The sequence below is a fragment of the Bubalus bubalis genome, chromosome 3 (genome assembly GCF_019923935.1).
Source record: "Bubalus bubalis isolate 160015118507 breed Murrah chromosome 3, NDDB_SH_1, whole genome shotgun sequence".
In the NCBI taxonomy this organism is placed as follows: Eukaryota; Metazoa; Chordata; class Mammalia; order Artiodactyla; family Bovidae; genus Bubalus; species Bubalus bubalis.
In genome coordinates, this window is record NC_059159.1 from 115,811,371 (window position 1) to 115,828,629 (window position 17,259).

At 35.9% G+C, this 17,259-nt stretch overlaps 1 protein-coding gene across 1 annotated transcript in view; it reads right to left on the reverse strand.

Moving 5' to 3' along the window:
• The window catches only part of LOC102409250 (guanine nucleotide-binding protein G(q) subunit alpha), a 318,910-nt gene that overhangs the window by 66,883 nt on the left and 234,768 nt on the right, over positions 1-17,259 (reverse strand). The window contains exons 4-5 of the mRNA XM_006074411.4: positions 15,221-15,349; positions 12,651-12,780 (exon numbers count right to left, since the gene is read on the reverse strand). Coding sequence (XP_006074473.1) covers positions 12,651-12,780; positions 15,221-15,349 — 259 coding nt within the window. The remainder of the gene's footprint in view (positions 1-12,650; positions 12,781-15,220; positions 15,350-17,259) is intronic.

The window sequence follows — 17,259 nt, forward strand, 5'->3', positions numbered from 1 at the left end:
CGATAAACTAGACTACATTAAGATTAAAGACTACTCTGCAAAAAACAATGTAAAATAATAAGAAAAACTACAGGCTAGGAGAAAATATTTGCAAAAGATGTAACGGATAAAGAGGGTTATCTAAAATATACAAAGAACTTTTAAAATACAATAGTAAGAAAACTAACAATGAGAAAAAAAAAATGAGTGAAATATCTAAACAAACAACTCACCAAAGAAGATATGCAGATGACAAGCAAGCTTATGAAAAGATGCTCCATATCACAGGCCGTTAGGAAATGCGATTTAAAGAAATATCTCTATATACTCATTAAATCGGCCCAAATCTGGAACACTGCCAACATCCAGTGTTGGGGAGGGTGTGGAGCAACAGTTTTCATAAAATGCTACTGGAGATGCAAAATGGTGTTGCAGTTTTGGAAGACAGTTGGGTAGTGTTTTTTTTTAAAACAAAACAACATACTCTTATCATATGATCCAGTAAATTACACTCGTTGGTATTTACCCAAAGGAGATGATAACTTAGGTTCACACAAAAACCTGGACATGGATGTTGATAGCAGCCTTATCTGTAATTGCCAAAACTTGGAAGCAACTAAGATGTCCTTGTGCAGGTGAATAGATTAATACACTACAGTACATCCAGACAATGGAATAGTATTCAGCACTAAAAAGAAGCCATAAAAAGACATGGAGGAACTCTAAATGCATTTTACTAAGTAAAAGGAGCCAAAAGGATAAGTCTACATACTGTATAATCCCAACTACCCAACATTTACTGAAGACAGTGAAAAGAACAGTCGCTGCTGGCGAGCAGGCAGGAGGGAGACAGGAACGATGAAGAGGCCGAGCACAGAGGGGTTGAGACTAGTAAAACTGTCCTGTGTGACACCACAGCGGCCCTGTGTGACACCTTCTCCAGGGGATCTTCCTGACCCAGGGAACAAACCCAAGTCTCCTGCATTGTAGGCAGATTCTTTACCATCTGAGCCACCAGGGAACCTCTTAATTTTTTCTACTACTTTGCAAAAGAATCTTTTCTACTTCCTATATGGCTGGACTCTGCTTCTGACATACTCTTTCCCTCCCAAGTGAGTCATCAGTTTAACAAATCTCTCTCATGCGTATAGTCTGTCCGTTGCTGCCCTCGCCCCGACGCTGCCACCAACTGGCTTCCTACTGCTCAGTCCCCACCTCTTATAAAAAAAAGACTGAGCATCTTCGGTAGACTCACCTAGGCTGAAAGAAAGGACACTAGCACTTCTGCTCTTGCGTAACTGCTTTATTGCAGCAAAGAGCATTTCTGTCATTTTCTGGATGACAATAAGGATAAATCAACAGGAAAAATAAAATTTGCAAACTTATAATGTACATAATAACAAAGTCTCAAAACATAAAAGTATGCAATTTAAAAAACAGACAAGTTTATGACCAAAGTGGGATATTAGGGGAAAGAAAAAAAACTAAGTTGGGGGAGGGGAACATACATATTATTTTTCAGATGGCTTTATTTTTTTACCCCCAAAGCGAGAAGGCATTTCTTTTCTTTTTTCCCCTTCTTTTCAGGGATTCATTTCTGTATACTTTTATGAGTCAACCAAGCTATACAAACTATATTTTTAATAACACATGATTGTGTATTATATACCAAATTACCCTACAGTATATGTAATTTTTACTTTACACATATATTTTCATTTACCTAAAAGAAATATATATATATCTTAAAAGTTTAATTTATATTAAATTATTTAAATTTTCTCCAGTGTTCCCAAATTACATAAATGGGTAATTGCTATGCAAATTATTTTAATATCAAAGAAAAATCACAAGCGAGTGGTTACTTATGTTTATAACATTAAAATGCTGGTGTTAATATTAGCATTTTAGAATTAAAAAAAGGTCCATATAGTCAAAGTTATGGTTTTTCCAATAGTCATGTATGGATGTGAGAGTTGAACCATAAAGTAGGCTGAACACTGAAGAACTGATGCTTTCAAACTGTGGTGCTGGAGAAGACTCTTGAGAGTTCCCTCAGACAGCAAGGGGATCAAACCAGTCAATCCTGAAGGAAATCAACCCTGAATATTCATTGGAAGGACTGATGCTGAAGCTGAAGCTCCAATACTTTGGCCACCTGATGCGAAGAGCTGACTCATTTGAAAAGACCCTGATGCTGGGAAAGATTGAGGGCAGGAGGAGAAGGGGACGACAGAGGATGAGATGGTTGGATGGCATCACCGACTCGATGGACATGAGTTTGGGTAAACTCCGAGAGATGAAGGGAAGGACAGGGAAGCCTGGGGTACTGCAGTCCATGGGGTCCCAGAGTAGGACATGAATAAGTGAATGAACAACACAGAATCAAAAAATAAAGGTGGAACTGTACAGGTAGCAATCAAAAAACAAAAACATTATAGCAAATGTCATGTTAAGAAGTCCATTTCCAAAATATACATGCTATGCACTACAATTGGGAGGAAAGATTCCTTATGGAGGATATGTAAAAGAAAAATTTTAAAGACCAATAGAATGAACCACACTAAAACACATTATTTAAGGACTTAAAAAAGCAAGTCAATGAATAGCAGAAGTTACTTGCAATACAGATAACTTACAAAGAACTTGCATTAAGAGTATAAAAAGAAAAAAAAAGAATATAAAAAGAACTCTATGTTAATGTTTTTCCAAAAAGGCAGATCAGTGTAAAACTGGCAATAGAAGTGAATAGGCTCTTCAAAAAGAGAACATACAATGGTAAAGAAATATACAGAGAACTCAAACTCATTATAATCAGGGAAATGCAAACTGACACCACAAAGAGATGCTACTACACACCTAATCCAATGACTAAAGTTAAAAAGTTGACAATATCTATGCTGGCAAAGATACTGATCAACTGGAACACACATATACTGCTGTTTTCAAAGTTCAAACTGGTCGCATAAGTGGGTTGAATGGTGACCCCCTCAAAAGGTATGTCCATGTTGTATCCCTTAGAACCTGTGAAGGCAAGTTGATTTGGAAAAAGAGTCTGTGACTATAATGAAGTTAAAGATCTTGAGATCATTTTGGATTATCTACTAGGTTCTAAATCCAATGACAAGAGTCCTTATAAGACAGCAGAGAAGACACAGACACAGAAGAGAAGGCCATGTGAAGACAGGCAGAGAAAGGATGAGAAAAAGAAGGGATCCTCCCCTATAGCCTTCAGAGGGATTTCAGACTGCTGATACATTGACTTTAGACTTCTAACCTCCAGAATTACGAGCTAGTAAATGTCTCTGGTTGTAACCCACCAAATTTATGGTGATTTGTTATAGCAGCCCTAGGAAATGAATACAGGCAGTATCTAGTACAGTTGAACATACACATTCCTTGTGAATGATCAATTCTACTTTTATCCAAGAGACAATGAGGCATATATAAGACAAAATTATGAGAATAATATTCATATTACCATTATTTGCAACAGTCCCAAAGAGAAAACCACTTAGTTATCCATCAAAAATAGGATGGAAAGATAACCTGTGATATATTCATTCGACTGAATAATATACAGTAATCAAAATGAAAAACTGCAGCTACACACAACATGGATTTATCTAATAAACTTATCCTGAACACAAGAAGGTAACACAAAAGAATTCACTTTCATATGAAGTTCAAAATAGGCAAAATTAATCTACAATGTTAGAAGTCAAAATAGTACCCTGGCAAAGTGGGGATGGAATGGTTTTAACATACATAATGTTAGAACTTTGCACCACAAAATAAGAAATCACAATTTCGAGCACATATTGAACATTTATAAAAATTGGCCACTTCAATGACAAAAGCAGCATTCTAAACAATAAATGGTGAGCTATACAATGTCATATTTATGGATGGTGATATTTAATAAAGTTGAGAAACAAACCTCAAATTTACCTATACGTTTATTAAAGTCCCAATCAGATTTGTGTTTTGGAATTTGATAGGCTGATCTTAAAATTCAAGTGAAAGACTAAAGGACCAAGAATACCCAAGAAATTCTGAAGAACAATGAGATAGGTAGACTTGATGCTCTAGATATGTAAACTAGTGATTTTATAACTTTTATATTGCTACAGGAGTAGTAAATAGATCAAACAGAGGGCCCAGAGGAAGACTCAGGCCTGTAATAAAACTTGATGCACATCCCCTATGTCACTAATATCAGTGTGAAGGAGGACTATCGAAAGAGCTGACAAAAACAAAAACAAAAAACATCTGTTTAACGTCCTTGGAGAGCTACAAAGTAGTGAAGAAATACAGGTCAGGATTTGGGGAGGGACAAGTCTGGAGGAATGAGCCCAGGTTTGGGGGCTACTTTCCCAAGGAGTTATTTGCTGATTCTGGAGATGGCGGCTGAGAGACTTCAAGGGATGAGGCTCAGTGAACCATGAGGAATCTCGCAGGCTATGCCCTAGGAGTGAGGGTATGTCCAATGACAGAGGCCCCTGCAGGCACTACAGCTCAGGTCTACAGCCACCAAAAGCACTAACACGACAATATCAAGGGTTTGCAAAGATGGGAAGCGACAGGAACTTTCAGGCATGGCTGGTGGGGCTGTAAATTGGTTCATTCACTTTGGAAAATACTTATATTTTCCAAATACATTATATTATATTTATATTATACTTTATATTATATTATACTTTATATTATATTTATAATACTTATCTACTAAAGTTGAAGATATGTATTCCCTAGGTGCCTTCAATTCTACTCCTATGTAGATAGGCAACAGAAATGCAAACCAAGGTGCACAAAGACTTTTACAGGAATATTCACAGTAGCATGATTTGTAATATTCCCCTATTGGAAACACACAAAAAGTCTATGCTTAGTAGAATGGATAAACAATTTGTGGTGTTTTTAGGCAACAGAGTACTATTTGGCAATGTATTGATAAATGAATGAGCTATATAAAATATACATACCTTACAAACATAACACTGAACAAAAGAAGCCAGATATCAAAGTTTACACAAATAGCATTTCATCTGTATAAAGGTCAAAAACCACACTATTTGACTCCCTTTGTATAAAAGTTAAACACTAGTAAAAACTGTAGTGTTCAGTGATACATACTAAAGCATTAAAACTAAAGAGAAAAGCAAAGACGGCATGACAGAACAGTGGTTACCTGCTGGGGGAGAGGCACTAGCAGGGCTGTGGTGATCTTGCAAAAAGCAATGGTCTATTTCTTGACAGGGGTGTTGGACACACAGATGCTTTGCGATAAACCAATATGCAGTACATTTTCAAAATTTGTGTACTTTTCTTTATATATATGTGTACCTTTCAATAATTAAAAAGGTAAGAAAACATCAGTGGATATGGATGATGGATTTTATCATTCCATAAGTGATACTGGATCAACTGAACAAAAATATGGCAAGAGTGTATCAAATCTTTACTTCCTATCACACACAAAAATCAACTAGAGATGTATAAAAAACCTAGGAAAAGCAAAAATCTTTTAAATTTTACTAGAAAATATGGGATATATGATCATATTCTATGGGATAAAGTTAATTCCTATAACATGAAGTCTAAATACACAGCTTGTATTCATCATATTCTATGGGATTAAATCATCATATTCTATGGGATAAAGTTAATTCCTGAAGAAAATACAATAATATGATCAGTAAAAGCAAAGAGTGAGTTGACCACATTATGATAAAAACTCTTCTCTAAGATAAAGTGAAAAGACAAACCACACATGGAGAATTTTACTGTATCACTGAAATAGTTTATAAAAACAAAGGTAAACAAAATCTACTTTCCTGACCATTTTTGGTTTTATTCTTACATCAAGTTATGTATTTAGACTTCATGTTACTGGCCTGTCACAAACTTTGATGTTACAACACTGACTTACACTGAGGTAAACTGGCCTTAGGAATTCTGATATTTGGTTTCCTGGAAGAGTATTATCACAGATACAATTTACCTCCTGCAGCATCTCTGTACAAAGTTGCTGGAACAGTCACTTGGAGGGCTCTGTCCCAGGAGAAACTTTTTTTTTAAATAGACAAAGTGAACCCTGTAACAGACTATGATTACTTCCTTTTATTGGTTACTAAGAGACACTTGACTAAATCTATGGACTACCACTGGAAAGGTACCTAACTGTGTGGTTGTATTTCAGTTCTTAATCTCACTCTCCAATCCTTACTGTCTTTTCAACCAGATGTTTTAGGTACTTTATTTTATCCTACTGTGTGTATGTGATTATGTACACACACACAAGCAGATATACACAGAGAGAGATGCATACAATATTAATATAAAGGAAAAATCTAATGTATATTTATTATATTAAAGTTTATAATTTCTGTTGATCAAAAGATATCATTAAGAGAATAAATGGCAAGCTACAGAGTAGAATAAGACATTGGAAATACACATAACAAAAGGCTCAAACCCAAGAATATAAGCAACTTCCACAAATTAGTAAAAAAAAAAAAAAGATAATTCAAAAGAAAAATGAACAAAGTTGGTAGACAGCAGAACTAAAGTTCCAATCTGATGCCTTATTTTACTTAAAAAAATTATCATTTTACTTATTTGTAATCCTATCACCTAGCAACAGTGACAATCACTGCTTACACTTTGGTCTTGGTAGAAAATCTTCTATTTCCTTTCTTTTTTCAGGGCAAGGGGTGGATGCTAATAACCTTCTCTATATAATACATATATATGCAATTTGTTGCGATTACAGAAATCAGATTATACCAAATACAGTATTTTACAATATTTTCCATTAAATTAATAAAAACCTATTTCAGAGATTATACTAATACAGTTCCATGTAAAGTCTTTAAAAGATCTGCAATATACATCCACACAGAAAGTATCCCTGTGTATCTACTTCCCCACACCCTTACCAGCACCAAGTGCAGGCTTCTGGTTCAGACTCATAAATGGTGATCAGAACACTTCCTCCTGGCTCCCTTCAAGCATTGAGAACAAAGAAATTAAGAAGGAGCAAAATAATGAGCAAACAGAGAATGAAAAGGGTGTGTGATGGCATTTAGAAAAGAAACAAGTGGCTGAAAGTGAACAAAGGAATGAGGAAATGGGAAAGGGGTTAATTTTTTTTTTAAAGTAGGACATCTTTCAGGAATATTCCTATTAATCAGGCCATGACTCAGAGATAACGATACTAATGACTGAGGAGCAAGATGTAGTTTCTGACTTCATAATTTGATTTGAGAGTGGATAAAAGCGGGCTAGAACTAATCCCACCAAGATTGGATACCTTAACTTTAGCTCTTACTTTTGGAGTTTGGGTTTCTTCTCCTCAATTTTTAGTCAGTTTCCTCCCCCCAGAGGAAAATTTTATCTGAGAAAAATTCCCAAACTTCACTTGGAGTTTTTAGAGCAGAACAAAGCATGCGCTTCACACTTCCAAAGAAAATGTTCAGGCTTTGGTTGCAGTTGAATAATTTCAAAATGGCTTCATTTAAAGACTTCATATAAATATGAAAAAATTTAAAGAAATTTTTAATCTATAAAGAAAGCTGAGAGCAGAAGAATTGATGCTTTTGAACTGTGGTATTGGAGAAGACTCTTGAGAGTCCCTTGGACTGCAAGGAGATCCATCCAGTCCATTCTAAAGGAGATAGTCCTGGGTGTTCATTGGAAGTACTGATGCTGATGCTGAGACTCCAATATTTTAGCCACCTGATGTGAAGAGCTGACTCATCTGAAAAGACCCTGAGGCTGGGAAAGATTGAGAGCTGGAGGAAAAGGGGACGACAGAGGATGAGATGGTTGGATGACATCACCTACTCGATGGACATGAGTTTGGGTAGACTCTGGGAGTTGGTGATGGACAGGGAGGCCTGGTGTGCTGTGGTTCATGGGGTTGCAGAGAGTAGGACACGACTGAATGACTGAACTGAACTGAAAGACTTCACAGAGGAGAAATATCTGAAGGAAACGCACATTTTAGACTGTTTGAAGATAGTTTAAAATCACAAGAGCAATACAGAAACCGAATGATTGGTGAAGGATCTCTGGCTGATCTACTACGAGTCTAACAAGAGCTTAGAGATGGAAAAGAGTGGTTTCAATGCCTTGCAGGGTCAGTATTTTCATTCTACCTCTGTGTTCCTGGCTACATTTTACAGCTCCTCTTGCTTTTTCTCTGAGCTCGTCCCTAACTTCTGGAAGACACTGTGAAGCAAGGGAAAGAAAGCTGGTCTAGAAGGGCAGGGGAATGGGACCCTGAATGATCTTGCCCATGGCCTTAATCTCTCCATTCTCAGCAAACCTGATCTCTGCACAGGAGGCCAGCCAGTGAGATCCAAATAAGTAATGGTTTAAACAAGTTTTGAACAGGCATTAAGTGCTAAGGTATTACAAATGTCTATGCTCTCCTTTTACGGTTTTTTTTTAATCAATTAAGCAATGCTAAGAATCACATTTGAAGAATAAATGTTTATGGGAACCAATATTGGGGAATCCATCTTGGTGCAAAGGAGGACCTGGGATATAGGAAACTATCTCAATATTTTAATAAAACTAAAACATAATTTATTGTGACCATTTCAAGAGGATTAATGTAATTTAGAAGCATACACACCCTGCTTATTTAACTTATATGCAGAATACATCATGAGAAACACTGGGTTGGATGAAGCACAAGCTGGAATCAAGATTGCTGGGAGAAATATCAATAACCTCAGATATGCAGATGACACCACCATTATGGCAGAAAGTCAAGAACTAAAGAGCCTCTTGAAAGTGAAAGAGGAGAGTGAAGAAGTTGGCTTAAAGCTCAACATTCAGAAAATTAAGATCATGGCATCCAGTCCCATCACTTCATGGCAAATAGATGGGGAAACAGTGGAAATAGTGGCAGACTTTATTTTTTTGAGCTCCAAAATCACTGTGGATGGTGACTGCAGCCATGAAATTAAAAGACGCTTACTCCTTCAAGGAAAGTTATGACCAACCTAGAGAGCATATTAAAAAGCAGAGACATTACTTTGCTAACAAAGGTCCGTCTAGTCAAGGCTGAGATTTTTCCAGCAGTCATGTATGGATGTGAGAGTTGAACTATAAAGTAAGCTAAGCACCGAAGAATTGATGCGTTTGAACTGTGGTGTTGGAGAAGACTCTTGAGAGTCCCTTGGACTGCAGGGAGATACAACCAGTCTATCCTAAAGGAGATCAGTCCTGGGTGTTCATTGGAAGGACTGATGTTGAAGCTGAAATTCCAATACTTTGGCCACCTGATGCGAAGAGCTGACTCATTTGAAAAGACCCTGATGCTAGGAAAGATTGAGGGCAGGAGGAGAAGGGGACGGCAGAGAATGAGATGGCTGGATGGCATCACTGACTCGATGGACATGAGTTTGGGTAAACTCTGGGAGTTGGTGATGGACAGGGAGGCCTGGAGTGCTATGGTCCATGGGGTCGCAAAGAGTCAGACACGACTGAGCGACTGAACTGAACTGAGAAGCATACACTCAAAAAAGAAGTGTTGGAGAAAAAGAGTCCGAGTTTTTGTGATTCTATAAAAAGCTTGGTCTGTTAAGACAGTCCCTGAGTGAGTATCTGAAAAACAACAATGTATTAGTGCTCAGATATTCACATAACAGAGAGCCACAAAAACAGGATTAAAAGATGGAGTTTGGATACACACTGATGACCTGAACTATGTTATCCAAATGCTTTATTGTGTTTTCTGGGCTTTCATGGACACTGAAATAATGTACATGTGAAAGGATTACAGCAGAATAGCTGGCTCCATGCTGGTATGCTATCACAGGGAAACCATGACAGCAAAAGGAATATGGAAATCAACACAGCTCTACAACCCTGATTATGCTCACCCACTGTTTGACCACATATTTCCTTCTTCCGAGAAAAAAAATAAAGAAATTCATTCCCCAAACTCTTGGAAGACAGAATCTAGACAGACAAAAGCATATCTACATAAAAATTCTGAGGACGAATACATAAAGCTTTAAAATATTAAAAGCCAAAGCAATAACCTAAAATAAAATACATCCTTTCAGTGCTTTTGCTAGTGGTCTGCAATGCATTTTCCACAGTTCCCCAAGATAAAAAGACAACTGTCAGCATCCATTCCCACTTTTTTCTCATGAATATATATCAAGGGAAGTACAACAAAGTCTGCTTTGGATTAGAGTTATGAACATCAGATTTCAAAAGAACAAAATGTTTTAGGAGTTTATTCCAGCTTTGTCTCACCAAACACTAAAAATGTGGGGAAAGTAGAATTCTACAGTTCTGAGTTTTGTTAAAGATTTAAGAAAGTAGAGAGGCAATGACATTTTCATATATTATTCTAACTGGAATATAAAAAAGAATAACAGACTACATCCTGACATTTAAAAATACTTTTGATAGTGTTTCCCAATTACCAACAGTGATGACTATGGATAACATGGATGAAGAAGTTAATGAGCAGTATTATTTTTTCTTATTATATTTAAGACCATCTCCAGTACTACCAATCAGACTTGACTTGATGTTTGAGAAAAGAACACCATAAAATTACAAGGTAGGCTTAAAAAGTATGCACAAGTGATTAGGGAGTCCTAATGAATAGTAATAGATTTATTATTTTAATTTGCAGCATAAGACATCACCACAGGAATCAAGAAACTGATATATTTTTAGATGTACATATGTACCTATACATTGAATGGCAAGTTACTGTGGAAACTTTCATTCTGTGGAAACTTTAACTGGATTTATGTGTTAGAATAAGCTGATGAGTTGCAAGTTCTGAAGTGGTGAACTCATTAGCATTAAATCACAATATATATTTCTTTATAAATATAATGCATTTATCCTATATAAAATATGTATTGGTAAACATTTGTTTTCCTCTAGCTATATGTAAATAGTGACAAAAGAAATTAAATTATGCATGCTTCTTATATCTTGTGTAGTTGAAAACATCTTAAAATTTTATTTCACTGGACAGCAAATTAAAGAAGAGAAATGACGACCTTTATAACTAAGGACTTTCTCTTCTCCTACTCTCTATACTGACAAAGGCATCTTTCTTTTAATGAGGTCCTTTAGGCCAGTGTCAATTTTTGCCCCCATTTCTGTATCTCTTTAGATACCCTGGTATCGAGCACATAGTAGAATGAGCCCTGGAAATATCTTTTGTCTTGATTCAACATTCAAATAAATAAAAAATGTTGTCATATTCTTCCAAAATATGTAATGTCTTTAAAATATTATATCCAAAGATTATGGAATAACAAACAGATATAAAAATAAAAATACATATTGAGATATCATAGCTAAAATTCTGATGGTGACTGCTTAACTCAAAAGTGTGATAATTCTCATATATCTTATACTTTGCAGGCACTTTGTGTTACAGAAGGCAAATGGTGATTAAACCTCATTATTAAAAAGAAGTCCCTTAAATAACAAGATATACATGAAAAAGAAAAAAGTACTTCTTTGGTTTAAAGGCCATATACTTGTAACCCAGGAAACATTAGAAATTTATGAATAGGTAACTTATCTCCATATGGGATATTTGTTCATCAACTTTTTATCAATCTTATATACAAAAGAAATGCTAAGGAGGACTGGGTCTGTATTTTAATGGAAATACTAACACCTGAAGAAAAATAAAATATTTAAAAGGACCAAGAAGCCAGAATTCTTGTGCACCCCCAAAATGTACAAAATCAGAAGTACATTTTAATATGCCAGATCTTATTTTAATCAGCCTTTGGGGATTTCTCACGTCCTTCTCTTTATTTTCTACCCTATTAGGATGATATTTAACATCTGCTATTGGCATGTCAGTCTGCAAACTCTGCCTCTAGCAGGAAAACAGTGATGTCTTCTCCATTTCCCCAATACACACACCGCACTCCAGATCAAAGTCACAGCTTTATATGCCCCTTAATTATTCCCCACAGTCAACTCTGACTCATGATGGCGCCTTTATCGTCCTAAAAATCCTTATTTATACTTGTTAGAATTTCCTGCAATAGGGAGATGACAAGCCTGAATCAGCTCTCCAGACAGTCATATCAAGGATGCTTTTTCATTCACTCACTGCTTTGAAGAAGATAAAGTTATGCAATAGCCTCCAGAATTCTGTAAGAGCAGTGAGGCCACATCACCAGGACACTTCTTGGCTCCAGAACAAACTGATTTAGAGTCCAGCTGCAAAATCACTCACATTTGCCAAGAGAGATTTTGAGTATTCTTTGGGACCCACCCCTCACACAAACAATGATTCAAACAAAATGAAAACAAAACAAAACAGGCTGAGTCACTCTAGCACTCTCAGCTCCATCCTGTAGGAAGAAGGCTATAGAACAGTGTGAAGATTAGCCTAGGGATTTCCTGGTTATTTTCATTTTCAGAGCCTCTGTCTAGTGTAAAAAGTATCAAATAGGGTCTAATTAGACCTGAACACACAGACCTGCTCAAACATCTTATTGTTCTGAGTGGTACAACAGGGTTATTTTGGGTTATTTAAAAAATTCTCAAATCAGTACTCAAGAAAGCAATAAAGTCAGTTTACCCCAAGCCCTATCACTTATTTGTATCAGATATTAAAATGATAATCCATTGCCTGTTCACAGAACGCTTACCTCATTGTCTGACTCCACGAGAACTTGATCATATTCACTAAGTGCTACTAGAAACATGATAGAGGTGACGTTTTCAAAGCAGTGTATCCATTTTCTTCTCTCTGACCTCTGGCCCCCTACATCGACCATTCTGCAAGGTTAATAACATTCATATTAATAGCACATAAAGAAAAGCATCAATATAAATATAGCTTTACTTATAAACTTAAGAAATATGCTTTCTGAAGAGAATGGTCACCAAAGTCAATTCAATTAATATTTATTGACCATCTACTAATTTTCTTTTACCCAAAATCAAGTCAAGACATTCCACATAATAAATCATTGCGGTTACTAAACAATTACCTGGCATGTATGAAAATTATGACTTTGTTAAAAAAAAAAAAAATGAAAAGAAAAGAAAGAAATCCTGTGCTAAGCCAAGCAAAAAGGGTGTTTTATTTGACCAGGCACAGAAGAGTCAGAAATAAAATGAGTTTTATTTGTGCTCAGCTCTAATGGCAAATACTGTCTTCAGTTTCTTTTCCTATAAAATGAGAATGAAGATCTTCATGTATTTCTCAAGGAAGCTAGAAATGTTACCCAGAAGCTAGAAGTATTACCCAGAATGAATAGCAGTAGTGAAGGAGAAAGTAATAAATTTTATTCTATTTTCCTATATAAATTTAGGCTAGGCATTAATCAAAGGCATTTAAAAGATGTAAGATGCCATACATTTCAACATGAGTGTGTAAATATTCAAGTAAATGCAAACACAACCCCACTGATCTTCAAGCATTTGAGGCTGTTTTTTTCTTCCAATATTGACAATAATTTGTGCAATCATGCCGATAACACGGTGCAATAAGCCTTATGCACAAATCAACTTGCTATGCTGATAGAAGTCATGAGTATAAAATTAAAATGCTGTAAGAAGCCACCATATGAATTATTTCAAGAATTTGTTTCTTACACATCAACTCTGTGCTAACTCGTTGCTCAGGAACCGACATCAATTAACTTGAATGCTAATGTACACATGAAAATATCTAGCAGAACTTAATATTGAATCTAAGTTTCTTCAAACTGTTGACTAAAATGTGCACAATGTTTACAAGATAAATATTTTCAGAAAATGAGAGTTTTAGGTACAAAAGTCTGAGAGGTGGGTTCTGAAAGTGTGTGTTGAGAACTGCAGTTGTTCTTGGTGTCTTCCTGGCTCTCAGCGTCAAACCTACATTAAGAAATCAAGGATGTTCCAGTGATTGTTTTGAAAAGTTTTCATGAAAGAGATATCTGAGGGGCAAAACAATGGGTCCAGGGAGACCTATGAACTACAGACATCAAAACTAGATTCTTAGGTCTTTATAAATATTAAAATGCTGGCTCTTCTCTGGTGTTGAGTGAATAGTATGTTCATTTATATGAAATCCTCATTCCCTGAAATCCTGTCATGCTAAGCTCTATAAGATGCTTTTGACTGTAGCAAGAAACTATTATTCTGTCATTACTTTTATTGAAGTACCAAAAAATGTTCTTTAAAAGCTAGTGCACAAAATGAAGGAAACAACCTCCCAAGATGGAATAGTGACATGGTTTCAGATTTCACTAATCATAAAGCAAAGAGGAGATGAAAATCTCCATGAAATGCTACATGTTTTCTGAAAATACTCTAGCAAGGTTAGAAGCGGATGGAAATGTGGTGTTTCAAATTAAAGATCTCTAAATGCTATGAACTCAAAACTTAATCCAGAATGCTGAAGATATAAGGAACCTTAGTGATTATCTAATGTAACCATTTTATTGATGAAAAAAATGATGCTCAGAAATTCTTTCCAAAGTGTCACCCTCTCTATGGACATGTCTAACAGAGTAGTGTATGGCAGCCAGATGCCACCGCAGGTGCTGAGACTGATTAGAATAAAACACACAGTGCTTTGCAGGTGATGATGAAGGACCCGCTTATCAGAGTAACATGGCAGAGTTACTGTAGAAGTTACATTAACTCCCACTTCACAACCCTGTGTTCTATGTAGCTGCCTTAAATGGGATGGGTTCTTCCAAGTAACTCAACTTTCTAGACCCAAAAACATATTCACACGGTTTCATTCCTCCATGTACCATGTGGCTTGTATTCTAACTAAAAGTACATCTGAGTGATTGTGTAATAAGAGGTTAAATGAAAGCAGTCTTATGTTTTCTCATCTTAAAAAAAAATTAGACTACTTCTGCTGAAGACCCAGAAAGAATAGCAGTAGTGAAGGAGAAATTAATAAATTTTCATTCTATTTTCCTATGTAAATTTAGGCTAGGTTAATCAATGCATTTTCAAAACCATGTAGTTTTAAATTTTTGAAGCAACTTATTTTGATTTCACTGATTTCTAAGTGATTTAATCTGAAATAAGAAACCTGTTCATGCATTTTTCTTCTACTTCCTCTCTCAGGGACACATTACTTCATTTGTGTATCTAATAATAATTGGTATAAAGGTATTATTGTTTTAAAGTCTATACATGATTTCAATATATATTCGCCAACGTGCTCTAGGTGTAAGAGCTCAGAAGTGGATTTTATGGACTCAGTTACTACCTGAAAATGACACTTTGTAAGTCGAAGGGGTATTCGATGATCCCTGTGGTGGGGACTCGAACTCTGAGCACATCTTGTTGCGTAGGCAGGTAGGCAGGGTCGGCAACGCGGTCCAAGTCATTAAGATAGCTGGAGGAGGGAAGACACAGTGAGAACGTCAGTGACACCATCGCACATGGCCTGCTGGTGGAGAAGGAAGGGAAACAATGCATCCTAAGAGAAAAGAAAGAGAAAATCACCAAGTGACAGATGCAGTCAACCTTCCGCAAGTCAGAGCAAGGTTGTCCATCTAGGACGATACGGATCACAGTATTTCTCATTTCTTCTCTTACAATCAAATAGAACCCAGACCAAAAGTAAAGGGGGAGAAGGAAAGAATTAAATCAGTCTCCTGCCCTCTACTTGTTTAGCAGGTCTGGTGACTGAGCAGGAGTTTTAAGCAAATAGCTTTTGAATTATTTACACAAATGTTATTTGTATAAATAAACAGATAACAGAGTGACACATAAGGTCAGGATGAAATTTTTTTTTTTTTTTTTGCTTTTTTACAGAACACCAGAGTCCTTTCCTGGAATGTATTTCCTTATAAGACAAAAGTATATTATGTCCTCAACTCCATCCAAAGTTTGAGTCATTCACAATTAATGTGGAGCCATGAGATTTCTAGCTACTGAGGCATCAATATCTAAGACCAGATATTCCCAGTGTATAGAATCATCACACCTAAACTTTAAATTTATTTGCTTATATAACACTTCTCCATTAAAAAAAAAAAAAGCTTTTTCGCTGTGAAATAATTTTAGGCTCACAAGCAGCTGTGAGCTAATTTAATAATCTAATAAAATATTACAGAGAATTCTCCTGTGCCCTTATTTAATTTCCCCCAAAACATCTTATGTGACCATAGTACATTATCAAAACCAGGAATCTAACATTGATCCAATAATATTAACTAAACTACAGATGTTATTTAGATTTCATCAATTTTTACACACACACACACACACACTTTTGGAGGGTATATACAACTATGAAAGTTTATTTCACATAGAGATCTGTGCCGTCACCACCACAATCAGGATACAGAATTGTTCTGCTATCAGAAAACTTCTTTGTGTTACTTATCCCAATTCTAACCCCTGGCAACCACACATATGTTCTCTATCAGTAGAATTTTGTCATTTCAAAAATGTTATGTTTTATTCTCTAAAATTACAAACATATTTGCAACTGTGAGAATCACATAACTCATAAGAAACAGGTAAATATAACTGTTCTGCATGGTATCCTCATGATTTCAAAAAGACCCTATATTCCCTTTGGCCCTGAAAGGGATGGAGCACAGATAAGATTTCAAAACATGCAACTACAAAGAATATACAGAAAGTAACTAACATGTGAATAAGATTTAAAGAAAAGGTAGAACCATTATAGACACGAAAGAGACTATATCCTCAATACCTTTATGCCCACAAACAAGACAGAGTGAGTTCTGAGACATAGAACAGGGAATGTCTGGTGTGAGGCATAACTTAGCAAGAGCAGGAATACTCAGTTGACATGACCTATCCAGGATAAAGACTTTGTCTCACCCTCTGTTATTCTTTACTACCTAAACGAGTGCCTGGCAAATAGTACTTCATGATTATTTGTGGATTGGATGGATGATTTCCTATGCTGAGAGTTAGTTTTAACATTATTCAAATATCCTTCTTACTAGTGGTGTTTCCATATCAATGATACAGTTAAATTTGAAACTGAGTAGTGAAAAAAAATACCACATTAAGTCTCTAAGATTCATGGGATCATAAAACAGTAGAGCTAGGTCTGGCTTTAACAAAGAAATAAATTAACGTCTTTTTGCAGCTGTATCAATTCTTTAAGACAAAAAAGTATTAGTCTAGAAAATTTTAATACAAAACAACTAATGAGTATTCTAGCGGCCTTACCTCAAACACATCAATGATTCTCTAGCTGGCAATTAGCTCTCTGCTGACTGATAGGAACCAGCCTGATACTTTTAATTATTACAAAAGTAG